General features: G+C 35.1%; 1 protein-coding gene across 2 annotated transcripts; it reads right to left on the reverse strand.

Annotated features, from left to right (window-relative positions):
- Positions 1-276: 276 nt before the first annotated feature.
- On the reverse strand, positions 277-14,114 carry LOC139973517 (N-lysine methyltransferase KMT5A-A-like). 2 transcript variants are annotated; one of them, XR_011795235.1, is made up of 8 exons: positions 12,121-14,113; positions 10,766-10,907; positions 9,550-9,633; positions 8,196-8,385; positions 6,943-6,985; positions 4,106-4,176; positions 2,289-2,402; positions 277-1,777 (listed from the first exon to the last, which is right to left on the reverse strand). XR_011795235.1 is itself a non-coding variant. In XM_071980251.1 (8 exons), exons 2-4 carry the CDS (start codon positions 12,224-12,226, stop codon positions 8,196-8,198), a joined length of 438 nt encoding a protein of 145 aa, XP_071836352.1. In that variant the 5' UTR covers positions 13,462-14,114; the 3' UTR covers positions 277-1,777; positions 2,289-2,402; positions 4,106-4,176; positions 6,943-6,985. The 2 variants fall into 2 exon arrangements, 1 of the variants encoding a protein (XP_071836352.1); XM_071980251.1 differs by lacking the exon at positions 9,550-9,633 and having other exon boundaries at positions 12,121-12,226; positions 13,462-14,114.
- Positions 14,115-17,909: the final 3,795 nt, after the last annotated feature.

The following is a 17,909-nucleotide window of genomic DNA, read 5'->3' on the forward strand; positions in this document are numbered from 1 at the left end:
TCTCAGGAGTAGGATACTCAATAGCTGTGCAAGTCTATGCAGGGGTTTAAAAATCAATGACCAAAAAGTTATTTGAACCTGTGACCTCCTACATGAAACAAGTGCCCTACCATTACCATTACTCTCTCTCCACCTCTCTCTCACCTCTCTCTCTCTCTCTCTTTCTGTCTCTATGTGTATATATATATATATATATATATATATGTGTGTGTGTGTGTGTGTGTAAAGCAATATTAATTATGCTGGACTTTGGAAAAACAAAAACAAAGGCTGTACTTATTTTGCTTCTATTTTATTTAAAAAAATTCAAAACATTCTTCCAAAATAGTATGAAAAGAAGAGAACAATGACTATCCAAATTGAATGAATGACTATCCAAATTGATCTTTCTAAAAAATGTTTAATATTCCAACTCTTTCAAAATTTTAGCATCCTGAAAATTTGGACTTTCCAATAAGCTGTAAATAAAATTTGTAAAATATTCAAATTTGAAACAATAACAAATTTTTATACTAAACATATGTTTTATATAAAATTCAATTCAATTATGAGGAATTAACAATTTAGAAAGAGAAAATATAAATCCTAGTTGACAAACAAGAAAAAATAGGTTGTCAAAACACTAGTCTTGCTTCTCTTGTTATGTTACATCTTAAGATCCCACCATGTATATCAAACATGAAACTGCTTCTTTCATACCATATTGATTTCTAAAACAGAAGATATTTTGGTGCAAAACAAGAATTTGCACATATGCTCCAGTTAAATTGAAAGAGGTCTATACACACCTCACATAACTTCTTATAATCATGTTTATTATTGAGGTAAATTTTCTTAGACTGGCAGCACAACAGTTATGGAAAATCTCTCCAGGATTGGACAATTACAAAGTCCCTTATTAGAATTGAATGGTCAAACCAACTGTGAGTCTGATTGTAAGCATGTCACAATAGATAATTTTCTTATATAGCAACCCACATTTATATTCACGCATTAATAAAAGATGCGCTGTTTAATTTTTTTCAATTTTCTCAATATTTCCTGTTTTTCAAACATTTTCTTTTAAAAATTCCCAATTTTAACAAATATCCTATTATAAAATTCAATTTGAATTATTCATTTTATTTTCAAAAAGATCAAATTCATTTTCCAATTTTGGAATTAGTAATGACAAAAATGAACTATCAAAATATATCCTTCTGTATAAAATCTCTTTAAAAATTTTAGCATCCTGAAAATTGACTTTCAATAAGCTGTAAATAAAAACTATAAAATATTTAATTTTACAACAATTGCAACTTTTCATACTGAAAATAACAAATAACAAAAACAAAATCAGCAACTAGTAAAATTACTCATCCCAAAATGGGATATAATAATAAACATTCAATAATCCTGCCACCCATGACTAGGTTATGTACAACCAGTGTGTTAATATTGCTTTGTTATATTGCTTGACCTAGCATGACCTCATTTTGGCATATGTACAGTTGAGTTTGTGAAACCGCTTATTTGAACAATGTGCTGTTCTACTTTCTCTGTAACCTTAACCAGCTGACCTTACTCTTGATACTGGTTAGAGGCAGCTGCCATAAAGTCCCTCCATCCTCTTGGCTCTTCTTCATGGCCCGCCTGATAGCCGCTTCACCAGGGGTTTTCTGCTTTTTGAAGTAGATACTAAAGTATCTATGGATCTCTTGCAGCTCATCTGGCGTCCATGTATGTCTTACTGTAAATTTTCTCTTTCGGCTCTTCTTTTCTGAATGGCCAGCCCCAACTGTAGAGGGATAAAAAATATGTATTGATCTGATATCAGATTAGGTTTTCCTGGTAAAAAAAAAAAATGTTATTCCATATTATACATCAACAGGTTTATTTGCCTTCACCCCCACTCGCACATCAATATCCATGATATGATCACCTAAAGCAATAACACAGCTTCTTCGTATCTCAAATGTGGGCCAAAATTTAACATTCTGACCTGTTGGGTTTGTTGAACCAATGCCACTTGTGCATTCTACAATATATATAAGAGCTCAACAATTCTGGAGATTCCAGGTGATCCACAATCAAGCCCAATTAATTCACAAACATCAATTACGCAAACTAGCCTAATTAATTAGCAAATATGGTACTAAAAATCTAATCAGTTAAAGAAACCATACCCATTTTGCATTCTATCAAATTTCATCATCATAACTCCTATGGTTTGGGAGATAAGCTGTCCAAAGCTCCTGTATAGACACACACAAGCACACACTTTTGGAATGTGATCCTTCAACACTTACACATTGATGCAGCATCCTCTTCATCTTCCTCCTGAAGCAGATCAGGAACATACTCTTCCTCTTCCTCTTTTTGCTCGGGGAGTGCACTTTGCACCTCTGACTGGTCAATCAAGTCTGGAAAAAATAATAAAAATAATATTGGGGATCTCTAAAGCACACAAATCCACTAAACAAGGTGCTCTTGGTACAGAAAAGCATGGAATAGACAACAAAAAATACCAAAGTACACTGAATTACTTAAATGCAATATTAAAAATTTGAGTGGTGAAGTGAGTTTTGAGCTGATATATTGTAGTGGCTGACTTAATATGAGCAAGGCATGTGGTCCATCAGTGGCGGGTGGGGCAGTAACAAAGAGAGGGATTGACCTCACCGAGAACAATTTGTAACTAAAATCTTGGACAAAATTGTTGGGACACTTGGCATGATAGATTTCCAATGAACTTGATATAGCACAGGTACCGGTGCTCTAATTGTTTTACATTTAACCAAACCCTCGTTTCCCCAAGCAGTGTTGCACCACTTCGAAAAGTGGGGTGGTGAACACCAAGAGGAAACTGTTATCACCAACATGTCAGAACGGTGGTCAGAAAACCATATATTATGGAACATACAAATTATGGAACAGCATCACATTCTACCATGAAATTCCAAAAGAAATTCTACTTAACCATATATTTTACTCAAAACTATGGTAGAATGTTCAGTTTTGTTTGAAAATCAGTAATTACATTCAGTTTGGGGCTGTAGCTTGGAACTATTTTGTGCCGGATCATTTGCCAAGCCAAATAATTCTTATATGTTTAAGTTTTTATGCTAAATGATCATTTCTTCATCTCAAAATAAAATTTTGAATGATTTGGTGGAATGTCTCATGATTTATCATTACGGACCCTTACTGTGGTGAATGAAACTCATTTGGCACATTGTATGTTTTGACATTTGCATGGTTTCATTCGTTCATAGGCATCACATATTAAATGTAACATTCGGCTTTTCTAAATGAACCGGGAGAAAATGGCTATATGTACAACCCTTACTATAATATTAGCAGTCATTGCTTTGACCACTACACACCAATTTTTCCATTGAAATTCTCAGACAATCTTGGACAAAATTGTTGGGACACTTTGGTATGATTTCCTATGTATGATAATGATCTTGGTGTAACACAGGTGCTGTAACTGTTTTACAAAGTTGAACCAAACACCCATTTCCCCATGCAATGTTGCGCCACTTTGAAAAATGGGGTGATGAACACGAAGAGCGACTATTATCACCAACATTAAAGTTTTCAATGGCTGACCAAACTAAACGTAGGGGTAATGACAGCTTGGTCATGGTGCCTGATAGGCCATTATAGATGAGGATCTACATTTGCTCAATCAGTCATGTATTAAAGAAGTCATGATGCCTCACCAAAAACATCTGTTGGATCTATGTGATAATTCATAGGCCTACTGCTCTTATTGAGCATATATATATTGGATAAATGTGAAGTTGGCATCATCTTAAGTCATCACATATGATTTGCATTGCAAAGTTCAATTAACGAAGGTAGAAATGACCGGATCAGTAAAAAAATTTAGGAAATTGGAAATTGCAAAAGGCTTCTCAGGAAGAGAATAACATTTCTCTGGTTTGAGGCCACTGGTGACCTCAACATGCTTCAAACACAGCATTTATAATTATGAATATTGAGCAGTCCAAAACTTCATAGAAATAATTTTGCTATAAGGAATTCCTGCCCAATGAATTTCATCCTCTTCCTCCAAAGACTATCTACTATGTGAATGGTATCATGAAAATTTTCTTACTGGGTTTTCCACACACAAGGAGATCTTAAGCTCCACATGAAATCCCTCCAGAAGAGTGTCCAGGGTAGATTCTGGCAGAAAATGAACAAAATTCACCATGAAAAGTTAATTTAAATGATGCTACAGTATAAACAAATATGATAATTTTTATAAACAAAGCTTATTGAACTTTCTTATAAACAAATGTCAAGTTTTTCGATCTCATTTACAAGTTTAATATGTATTTTCAATATAAGTACATCTAATGAAATAGGCATGCAAGAATTGCTCTTCATTCAAAGCCATCGTCTTTGTAGCAGTATAGTTAAAACATCTAACTAATATGACAGCAATGTATTTGCTGCTTTCCTCATTATGTGCATAATCATTTCTCTTATTTTGGACTGAATGTGATTATTAATGTGATGGTATTTATGTATTTGTGAGAACACAATAAAAATGTGAATGAAAATCTGATCCCTGCTTTAACACAATACAATAATCATTTAAATTTCCATTACAAATAGAAAAATTAAATTGGCAACATTAAAAAAGTGGTAACCCATGAACACAATGAATTGGCAAAGGCAAAAATGAAAAAGGGAAAATGCAAGTCTCATACTTGCAATATTAATCATCCACTCATTATGGGTAACCCAACTAACAAGTATGACAATAGATCAACTTAAACCTTCAGCAAGGAATCGATAAAAATTAATAAAAAACATTACATTTTGCATCAGCTCAACTGTCTACAAATAGTGAAAGTGAAGAGGCATGCTGATACTATTATTCTTCCATAAACGTCATGCATAGTCCAACTGTAACCACAATGGGGTTAATAGTATGTATATCATTATGGAGTTAGCAGCGTATTATATAAACCAAATTGAAAATGCTAGTTTCTCCAAAAAGAATAGAATATTATCTGGTTTAACAACATTTCTCCACTTAAGAACCTACAAATTAGGTAAAGATTATTCAGGCATTAATTGGTATTAGGAGTTTCAAGCTCCTTCCTAACAGTCTCATAAAAATTCCAGTCGACAAAATGAACCCTACAGAACAAACACAGGAGGCAACGGTTTACAGATATCACAAGTATTCATCATACTGAATACACTAATCTAGTCTAGTTATTAACACAATGAGGTTTTTTGTATGTCATATTTATGGGGTTATCAGATATCATAATAATTCATCATACTGAATACACTATCAATCAGCTTTAGTTATTAACACAATGGGGTTATGCGTATGTCATAATTATGGGGTTACCATATATCGCAACTCATCATACACTAATTAGGTCTAGTTATTAACACAATGGGGTTATGCGTATGTCATAATTATGGGGTTATCATATATCGCAACTCATCATACACTAATTAGGTCTAGTTATTAACACAATGGGGTTATGCGTATGTCATAATTATGGTGTCATCATATATTGCAATTCATCATACACTAATTACAGTAGGTCTAGTTATTAACACAATGGAGTTATGCAAATTTCATAATTATGGGGTTATCATATATCGCAATTAATCATCATACTACAAAATACACCATTCAGATCTAGTTATTAACATAATGGGGTCATTCGTATGTCATATTTATGCGGTGTCAGATATCATAATTATTCATGATACTGAATACACTAACCAGCTTAAGTTATTAAACATAATGGGGTTATGCGTATGTCATAATTATGGGGTTATCATATACCGCAATTCATCATACACTAATTAGGTCTAGTTATTAACACAATGGGGTTATGCGTATGTCATAATTATGGGGTTATCAGAAACCAAAATTTATCATACACTATTTAGGTAAAGTTATTAACAAAATGGGGTTATTTGTATGTCATAATTATGGGGTTATCATTAATCATAATTATTCGTGATACTGAATACACTAATTAGCTTTAGTTATTAACACAATGGGGTTTATTCATATGTCATAATTATGGGATTATCATATATCACAATTCATCGTACACTACTGTATTTTGGTATAATTATTAACACAATGGGGTTATTCCTATGTTATATTATGGGGTTATCAGATATCACAATTCATATATACTAATCAGCATAAGTTATTAACACAATAGGGATATTTGTATGTCATAATTATGGGGTTATAATATATCGCAATACATCATACACTATGTCTAGTTAATACACAATGGGGTTATCAGATATCATAATTATCAAATGGTATCAATTGATACTAATGACACTGAAAGCCTTGCAAAGATTATTCTTGTCCAAGTTTTGTTTTCAACATCTGTCATGTCAAATGGATCCTATTGAGGCTAGAATTTATATCCCCCCGAAGATGACTTGTGAGCCCAAATGTCCCCCCCCCCCTCCCCACATTGGAAGCACTACCCAAGATCATAAGGGCCAACTCTCAAAATCGTACAATAGAATTTGAGGGAGAAAAGGCATGCAAGTGTTTCAGATAACAGTTGACATTTAGATGACCTAAGATGACTAAAATAACCCTACAGTAGATGATCATTGACCTTAATGTTTGACCACCACAATTCAATGATCATTCATTATTTCCAAGTTTCATCAAAATCCAGTAGTACATGTATGCACAGGGTGAATTTGACTAATTGTGAACAGATAGAGTGGTTGATTCCAGAGCAGTTGATATAGTGGAAGATAGAGTAGTAGTTAGAAATACGTTTTATAAATATGACTTTAACATTTACTATCTGTAATAGTTATATACCAATTTTGTAACATATCTGTTCTGATTTGCCAAAACCCTCCATATCCTTTAAATGATTCCACTAGGTTTTTACATGAATTTACATACAGGAATGCTTAGTGGCTTACTTTGTGATCCTTCATTCGATGTTGCCATTCCTTCAGATGCAACCTAAATAAAAAATATAAATAAAGTGATAACAGTAGTATATTCATATAATTTGCATGTCAACTTGGTGAGTGTATAAAAAAATAGAGCCCTAATGGTGCAGAGCCATACATTATCTGAATGATATTCCATTCTGTACACATAGGTTCAATTTCATAAAATGACCTCTACATGGCCATTAACCTAATATCTCTGAACACCCCAAGTGAAACTACTCAAATATCATTATGACAGACTAATAACACTAGGTCTCTGCAATTCTGCATGCATTCTTTCAAATAAAGATTTCAGTTATTTAATACAAAAACACAAATTTTATGATCCCCACATTACCATTGATATCACATGTTTGAGCACCAGTGATACACCACTGTCATCCAATGAACATTATGTCCAGTTTTTGTCAAAATTCATCAAAGCATGTATGCATCTAGGGGCAATTTGACCAGTTGTGATAAAATTGACCTCAAATAACTCCCAGATGACCCACGACTTCAAAGGTGTGTGCACCATTAATGACCCATCTTCCAATTATCAGTTTGTCAAAGTTTCGTCAAAATCCATTCAGCAAAAAATGACCCCAAATGTCACTCTTAGATGGCCCTTGACCTAAAATCATAAACACCATGGAGGAAGCCCGATTAGGAGAACATTATGACCAGCTATTAAGATCCTAAAATATAATCTGTGAGAGATGCATTTTTAGTTTTCTCACACTATGACCTCTATTGACCTTTTTGATATAACCTCTGACATCAAATGTCTGACCCCATCTAATGGCTAAGAACCATTAGTCATTGTTTAGTCAAATTGCAGCATATGATGTACAAATGGAACACTGAGCAATTGTGTACAATTGTGAACAAAAGGACAGATACTACACATAGACCAATGCCAGCACGACTGCAGATCAAGATCGGAGATTCCTCTAGACTCCCGTCAAAGAATCAAATATATGTTACCTTGTGATCACATACATGAATATAAAAAAATTGTAGTTCAAACGATGGCCATAGCACTGCTTGCGCATTGAATACCTACATGTATGGGCATTGTGAACAGAGCATTTGATGATGACGATTATTCCTTTTTGCTTTGAACAACTACACACTAAATAAAAAAAACTATCCAAAATGTTTGTTGTTTGTATACATCAGGTACACCAACAAGGCAGTATACAGTAAAGCAATTGAATATAGGCTATTCCTCTCACCTAATATCTCCATGTAGCATCTTTTTGACCATAGTCAAACCGGATTTCTTCTCCTGTAATGATGTTCCGTCTTGCAAATATCAATAGTTTTGGTATTTCCAATGAGGAAGCCTTCTTCACATAGGCATTTGGGTTTCGCCATTCATCATTGGCAAATCGGCCATTCCTTTTGCTAGCAGTGGCATCAATACTAAACAAATGAAAAGGGTGAACATATTGGATGATGCACCATGTTTACACTGATCATGCAGCTTGTACATTGGAAAAGAGCCCAAATGGGCACTGTGATTCCTTAAAATTGGAAGAATGGAAGGAGCCTAAAAACAAAGTATGAACTTTTTGCTAATGGTGGTCAGTTCCTCCTTGCCTTCCCCTCCAGCGCCCACCCACAGCTGAGCTGTCAGCATAAATTTGCAGTGATGGGTATTGCTACTACAACAAAATACCACCCTTCAACATCCACAATGTATACCGTGTGGTGAGATTTTAGCAATCAAATTTCTCAATTTCCCAAGACTACAAAGCTGCAGCGACACTTCCAAGACACCTGACAAGAAATATTCTGGTTAACTTATACACCAGCTCTCTCTAAATAAGGTGCAGTAGCATGACTAGACATTTTTTAGCAAGTCATATTGGAGTTAGTTGGTTACCATAAATTTTCAATGTGATTCAACAAATGAATTGTTCTGCCATGTTTCATGTTAATCCATTATATGACCAGATGACACCAAAATGACCTCAGAATGTCACACTAATTCATGATGAACACACATACCAAGTTTGAGCTGAAAGGTAGTTTCCCTACCAAGTTGTTACGTTAAATCCATATTTGACCTCAAATGACTCATGATGACCTCCACACATAACCCTTCAAATTGTAAAGTCATTTCGATGAAGATATACCAAGTATGAGCTCAATGTAAGTCAATGTGTTTACACAGTTTCCAGTAATTAATTGACCTCTGCTGGTAACAAATCGTCAGTAACCTTGACCAAAACAATAGAGATCATGTATTCACCATGACATTGCCGAGGATGTGGCCACCAAACTATGTGACTGAGAAGAAAGTTTAAATCACTTTAATCATAAATATCCACATTTTATAATTTCTAAGGTCAGGTATACCCCCAGTTCTTGGAGCACCCTCATTAGTAACCCCAGAAATGCACAACGTTTGCACCCACACAATCATGACAGTATTGATTTCTTTTACCTCTGGCAAAGTAACAGAATTCAAAATTAGAAAGGTGACATTAACATTCATTTCAACTTATGAAATGAAAATTCACATTTACACGTAGGCTTTTATGATAAACAGTTCAAACCTGCACAAGATCCATGTTTTCTCACCTATAAGCAAGTTCATCAAAATATGCAATGGATTTGCAAAAGTAACAATAAGAACTTCAACGCAAGTTAATACGCAACTATAATCTGGTAGAAAAATAGAAAAGCAATTTCAATATTAACACTTAACAGCCAGGAGATAATTTAACAAAAAACAAGCTTAACAAAAATCTGAATAAATGAACAAATAATTGAACAAATCAGTCAACTGGTACAAACAAATTAATTTTTAATATAACCATAAAAAATGAGCAAATAATTTTGAGGCCCGGCTTTATTATTTATGCATGGCTCATTGTATGGCTGTCTCCTCCATGTTTATTCTAGCTTTAGAGTATTTGGTCATCAATTGCTCTTGTGAGCCTAGTGGTTTGGTTACTTCACTTCAACCCAAAGGTAGAAGCACATGGCTGTCTAATAACTCTGTTACACCCCATACACCATGTGTATTTCAAAAAGGCTATTTAAAATTGGAGATTGAAGCAAGTCTGAGATGTTACACAGGTACAACAAGTTGCCAAATTGTAATATCGGCCTATTACATTGTATTTCAGTAGAACAGTTGTACATTACTTTTATCTCTGCCTTGTGATTCAAACTACATGTATGTGTTGGGATCTCCCAGGATTCAAATCTTATATATATTTGGCCTGTTTGCCATCCCATAGTTAAGTTGGACTGGGAGGCTCTATTCCAAATGTTACAAGTTACTAATGGCTAGGGGATAGAAGTGCTATGAGGCAATAAAGTGCAATATAAATGCCAATGTTAACTGTGAACTTTTCTGATAACTACACTGTTTAGACTGTCTAACCAATTTTGCAACCATGCAGGATTGCTCTCTTCTATTTACCTCTAGTGTGTATGGGTGTATTATTCCTTAGAATACATGTATAGCCTTCAGAAGTTATCACCTTTATTCATTATAAGTTTCCCCACATTGTAGTTTCTGAAGTATTTACAATGATACCACTTAAGTCTATTTTACACAAGTTCTTCATAAAGTAAACGAATTAGCTTTCTCTTGTTCTGTTTGGTCTGCTTCCATTGAAGCCTAGACAATTCATCACTGCCTTTGTGTTTTTGGCTGAGATAACAGCGTTCTTCCAGCAGAGTGGTGCTTCTTACAGCCTATGCAGGCAGGCTACATGCTAGGTGGGCTTGGACACTCTCAGAAGTCAATTCTATGCATAAGAACAAGTAAATAGACTCAACTCACCAAAGGTTTTTTCCGTCACATTTGAAGTGAAATATGAAGGTTTGATCATCCTCAACAGTATCATCTGCTGGCTTCAATTGACCATCATATTCAAAGAGAAATTCCCCCTTGTTGAAGTTCTTTTCTGCAAATACACCTTTACCTATGTGTAGAAAAAATACAAAATTCACTGTGATTTTAACACCAAAAGCACCATGCGATGGCACATAAGCCAGTAACAGGTGATTCTGTACAGTATCACCTGTTACTGGCTTAACATTGTTTCATGCTTCATGGAGGACCCATACCCAAATACATGTACTGTAGTAGTATATAAAAAACTATATACCTCCCAAGATATCTTATCAAGTCGCTATGAGTAACCTAATTAACTAGATAATTAACCAGATAAACCACACAATATGCAAACCATTGTTGTCATAATGTTGGGTGCCAACACTGAATTCACAGGTTTCCTCTCACACATCAGCACTTCATCTGAGCCACATGTGAGAGCATGTGGGTTTCATACAAGAATGTGGTCTGTCGACCCTCAATCTCTTGATCTACTGCTATTCTAGACACCAGACATGATCTCATGGCTACTGTACACTGTACAGCAAACATCCTTTTAATACCCAAATTAGTTGGGGAATACAGGCAGTTTGGTAAATGAAAAGTTGCAATAATCATGGTTCCTTTATATACAGTACCATTTCTTTGTTGTATACTACAACGTATACTAACAATTAGAGCATTTTTTTTGACAATTTTGCATGAAAACAAATATTTTGATGAATACAAACATTTTCTTGTGACTTGATATTGCTTATTCAGATTGGAATTCTTCAAGTAGAATAATGCACTGTCATGAAAATAATTATGACCTCCAAAACTATCATATCACCATTACTGTAGATTGTTCATAAACAAGATACTATGGATAGGAAGTTAGAACACAATAAAAAACTAAGAAACTATAAATTATGAAAAATGATAATTGTTTAGAAGGCTTAAGGGAAGCATTAATATACACCAAGATCTTTCTCAAATTTCACTTTCTGAAGTTCATGTCTATTCAAGCTATATTACTGTAAATTAATATTACCATGCCCTACATGCATCACCTTTAATACATTTCTCAACATTGAAAAGCATCTGCCACTCCTTAGACCAACTTAACACCTAATCAAGATCATTTTGAACAATTCTAGCATCGTCCACGGAGGTGACTTCAAAATACAGCTTTGTATCATCTGCAATTTTTTTTACACTGGAAACAACAGTATATATTGTTTACAATTGAAAATATAAGGTAATATAATGGTGGGATAGCCTTAACATGCATGGACGAATAGGATTGGATTGAAACTTACCAATCTCATGAGATACAAATCTCACAACAGTACCAGGAGGATCTTGTTTCTTCTCTACCCAGTCCAGTGGATCAGTGGTACGAGGTACATTACTTCTGGTTCTCATCTTCACAAATCATGGAAATGAAAAAATCAGAGAAATAAAGATATTCCTACAATTAACTTTCTCTGCAGCTTTCTCCTAGGCTAATCTGTGTCAAGTGTTACCTTGATAATTGGTAAATTGCTTGGAGTGCAGGTTACCTCTACAGGCTAGGTCTAGCTAACAATAACACTTTGCCTACAGTAGGTTGATGAGCTCCGCCGATGCTGCATGTACATACAAACTGTGTAGTGGTTGTATCAACTTGCATGCTTTAACCAAATAATTGTAACACAAGAAACATACACACATAGGCATGGTTCAATTCTATAGAAAAATATGTTTTTATAATTAATTGGCCATGGGTGTGTGAATTCTTTGCCCTTAATTTATGGCTAAATCTGTGGATTAGCCTATGTGGTAAATGTTTATTTCCAGTATGGAATTTTACTTACAACTAGGCCTACGTTAGGCCTAGCCTAGGCCAACAGGCTAGTCCTAGCCTAACTTAGTCCTAATGTGAGGCCTAGGCCTTCTTCCTCCAGTATAGTGCTAACTTCAACTTTGAAGACTCGTGCACTTGTTTGACAGGTTGGCTATGTGGACGTTAGTCTAACTTGGTGGTTCTTTGAGGTAAAATATTGTGCTGGATCAATTGCTACCAACTGGTTCTGCATTTTGTAATTGTATAACATTGTCAACCTCTATATTCTACGTCTTTCGGAAAGAGGTTTCCTACCTATAATCTTAGAGCATCGTCCCAACACTTGATGTGAGGTGGTAACAATAGAGGGCAAACCTTGCAGCACGTCTTTGAACCATTTCAAATTTATTTATCAGTTTCGGCATAGCCTAGGCTAGGCCAACTTAACTAAAGTTCCATTAACTTTAGCTATTTCGATATTTGGCATATAGGCCTATACTATAGGACCTAGCCTATTTAGGCCTAGGACTAGACCTACAGACTAGCGTAATTAGGCCTAGTAATACTAGCCTTTTCTCTGCGAAACCCATTGGCCTGATGTTCTATACTATGGCATGTAAGCTAGCCTAAGAATAGGCCAAGTAACACATTACATTAGCTAGCCTAGCTGTTACAGTGTTAGTCAGGCCAAACCTAGTCTATTAGGCTTGGCCTAGCCTAGACAGGGTGCACTGTCGCTCACTAACAGTTAGGGGCCTCCCAATGACTGGTACATGTACTGTACATGCCACTCCAAATATGATGGGCTTGAAAAAAACGGACATATTTGGCTTACCTTGAACGTAGCAAAGTTACATCTTCTTGCTTCTGGCAGTAGCCTATCATTAGACTAGCTGTGGCCGGTAGGTTATACTGTGTGTGCATGCATGATTAATTTACAATGAATGCAGGCCCACATAGTACATAGTACAGTATATAGCACATAGTACAGTATTTAGTACAGTATGAGTACATCATAATGGTTTGATAGACCCACAGTGTGATCAACATACAGACTAGGCAATGTATCTGTGTGAAATGTATGTGCATCGCTCTGGGTATGCAAAGATGATGGCGCTATTTAATTTACGTCTAACCAAGGAGGAACCCTATATACAAAGCCTGTTACATACAAAATGACTACATACAGTTATATTTCACAGTGGGGTTATTATTTTTTTTCACTTTGAATCAACCAATCATAACACGTTTTACAAAATTCAGATACTTTCCACAGTGGGGTTAACCCCACAGTGTAGAAAAGCCCCACGGTGTAGCAATGTACATTGAAATAGCCCCATAATGTACTTGCGGTAAGTGCATACATACATACATACATACATACATACATACATACATACATACATACATACATACATACATACATACATACATACATACATACATACATACATACATACATACATACATACACCCATACATACATAGATACATATATATATATATATATATACATATATATATATATATATATATATATATATATATATATTTATATATATATATATATATATATATATATATATATATATATATTTATATATATATATATAAATGAAAATCGTAATGAGTTGGAAAATCAAGAACAGTGAAAAAACTTCCAGCCTCCACTGGGATTCGAACCCGGGCCTTCCGCTCTGTTCGCGGACACCCTAACCAACAAGTAGGCTATAGACGCTGATTGTATGTCCAGAGGTTCGAAACCGGCAAGGGAGGTCGTAATTCCACTGTAGGCGTTTGTCACCTGTATTGAACATTACTAGTTCTGTTTTTGGTGACATATTTTGCCTTACTCTAAAGATCAAACTGATGCTATCCAACTCGAAAATCTCTCGTGACTCCTAAAGTCGGATCTCGAAAGAGATATTTTGAACATACTTTATGTTAATGAAATGAAGGTAAACGACAAAGGCAAATGAATATATGTAAATGAAAATCGTAATTAGTTGGAAAATCCAGAACAGTGAAAAAACTTCCAGCCTCCACCGGGATTCGAACCCGGGCCTTCCGCTCTCTCTCTCTCTCTCCACCTCTCTCTCTCTCCACCTCTCTCTCCACCTCTCTCTCTCTCTCTCTCTATATATATATATATATATTTAGGCGCTGCTTCTGTAAGGCCTATCGGGGTCTAAAGCTGCCTCACTTGACCCAATTTTGCACCAAATGTACTTACATTCATGTTCTTCAACATGCAAGCCAGAAACATATCGAAAAAATATGTCCGCCTACTGCTTTGTGGAACTGTTTAGAAGGAGAACGTTCGGGCATATTGGATTGGTAAAGACTCTAATAGAAGTATACTACCTAAAACTTACAATCTAGCAGAAAGCATTGCTTTTCTTTAAGTTTGTCAGATTGTAAGATAAGCACAATCGATATCGTTACGGTACTGTACCTGTACCATCATTACCAAGCACGTTAACACAAATTGGAACAAACAAAATTGGAGGAGTGACCCTTCAAAGAACGATCCAATCAAAATGTTGTGTTCCAGCCGATTCATACAGAAATTACAGTAATTACTGTAAATCTTAAAGTTTTGTACCACAGTTAAAACTGGATCGTGTTGAAAAATTTGAAAAATCGATAGCATGTGCTATAAGGATTAAAGTAGGAACTGAGGATTTGTGTAATCACGAAATATCCCAACAACTTGATTTGTTGGAATTACACATATCCTCAGTTCTTACTATAATCCTAATAGCACATACTACCGATTTATAGCGCGATCCAGATTTTACTGTGGTACAAAACTTTCAAATTTACAGTAGTTACTGTCTTCCCTGTGTGTATCGGGTGTGTGTTCAGTAGGAGTTCGGCACAGAGTGTAAAGCTGATTAGTTTTCGTGAAAAGTCATATACCAACCGATGTGTTATCTCAACGTTCATTTTCTGACTCTTAGAAAAAAGGAAATACAAGTATTGTTTGCCCTTCACACCGCCGAGGCTTGTGACGCGCCTGGCTTGATTTCTTTTAATAAGGCACCAGTACTAAAGAAGACAAAAACATTTGTATTTTACCTTAGCTTTATGATCGTTGGTCAGATGCCTCTTCGCCTGATCCCATTCGTTCTTTAACAACCTGCCTTGCAACATGTCAAACTAAGGACCGTCATATTGAATATGGGTTATCTTGGCGTTACTTCTCTATTTCTTATAAAAATTAGAAAGTTCTGCTATATAATAAAATATTCCAAAGTGTCAGTATAACATGTATAATTTAAATTCTACGAAAAATATGTCTAACTGAAATGATTTAATCTGGTAGTTATTGTGGCAAGTTACTTCACGAATATCCTTGCATGAAGGTCAAAGAAGGTCAAAGTAAATGCATTGTTCAACATGGTAGTTACAGTCAATTTCATATTCAGTTTATTTGAGTTTCTCATAATTGCTTTCCGAGTTCTGGTGTTTTCAATCTAAAATTTCTATCGCCATCATGAACATAAACATTTTCAAAAGGAATGGGAGGGGGGCGGGGTATTTCGTCTCAACTGGTCTTAGGTTGCAGTTAGGGGGTAAAGAGTTATGGACCACGTATCTGAAATAAATATAAAAATAGAGCTGCCAGGAGCTATTTAACTGCAGACTTGTGTACTTATGAACTGTTGTAAATAACACTCAATAGCTACTAGAAAGAACGAAAGAGTAATCTAACAAGAATATTAAGGTGGCATCTGGTAATTTTATTAGGTGGCCATATTTCCGCAACTGTAGTGAATGTGAACCGTCTGTCCTTAGTGTCACATCTACGGGAACGATATTAAGTTTCAAAACAATACAGAGAAATATTTCAGGCGATCCTTCAATGTTTGTACATAGTTCATGTGCCCAGTATTCACAACTTTGACATTTCATCCTCTGCTCTCCAGCATTGCTGTTAGCGTTTTTTTTTCAATTTAGTCAGAGCCAGTCTTCACCTTTCTTGGGACAATTAAGTTTGCCTGCTTCAGGTGGATTAATTCTTGTTTTTTTTTTACTGTTTTGCTCTTTGTGGTTTTGATTGTTTATTGTTTACCATCTTATTCGTATCCTTCTGTTGGTGATCTAGTTTTCGTTTGTATAGAACTGGTGAGAACCTTAGCGTGGTTATATTTCTTTTATTTCTTAGTTCCTTAGAGGACCATGATAACTCACTGAACAACAACTGATGCTCCGGAGAGCTAGTTCCTGATGTTACAGTTGTAGATGGGTTGACATCAATTGCTGTTGATGGTACTATAGCATAGCTAGTTCCTGATGTTTTGTTATAGCTAGAAGATATTACTTGCTGATGATGACAATATGGTAGAACTATTTCCTAATGTTTCTGTTGTAGCTGGATATATATCACTTGTTGGTGCTGATACTGTAGCAGAACTATTTCATGATGTTTATATTGTAGCTGGATTGATGTCACCTTCTGTTACTGATACTGTAGCAGAACTAGTTCCGGATGTTTATGTCTCATTCCATCTGTACCATACATCAACGTTATAACATATTCTCCATGATGGAAGTTCTCTGTAGATTGTTTCACAAATTAACAGAAATCATATCCAATGAACTCAATACTACGTCAGACCATAATAAGTCTTCCATTCATTTGTATACCTGTATACAGTATTAACTAAAGTAAGATACAATGCCGTATTTGCGGATTAAGTCCATTAACATGACATGTTGATAGGAAGGTATGTTATCAAAATGTAAGACATTTTTCTCAAAACAGATTGAAATGAAGAATATAGATCCATCGTAGCTATCGCTTCGTTATGCACTAAGTTTATCTGTCTGTCTTTATTTTTGTAGGCACGTAATAAACACGTACCTAGAAAATCCCAAGAACGAGGAAATAGCGATTTTATACTGCGCGTGTAACACTACTGTCGTAGGGACAATACTAAAGGAAACTATTGAATTTCCAAATCCAAATGTTCCAAAACCTAATTTTCTTATCGACTTGATTCCTTTGGCACACAAAAAAAATAAGGGAATACATAAAGAAATAAGTAGTTAGTAAGAAAAAAATGAAAGATTTAATGCTTCAAATATATATTTGTTATAGTAATGGCACTACAAGTTTTAAAGGTCCTTCTTCGAAAAGAAAACAAATATATTAGCAACAATGTATAACACCATTTGTGCCTGTTTCAAGTAGAAGGGAAATATACAGTTATGTTCTATGTGGGAATTTTTACCGAGAGGATCACTATTGATTATAGTATGAATACGTAACAAATA

The sequence above is a fragment of the Apostichopus japonicus genome, chromosome 9, assembly GCF_037975245.1.
Source record: "Apostichopus japonicus isolate 1M-3 chromosome 9, ASM3797524v1, whole genome shotgun sequence".
In the NCBI taxonomy this organism is placed as follows: Eukaryota; Metazoa; Echinodermata; class Holothuroidea; order Aspidochirotida; family Stichopodidae; genus Apostichopus; species Apostichopus japonicus.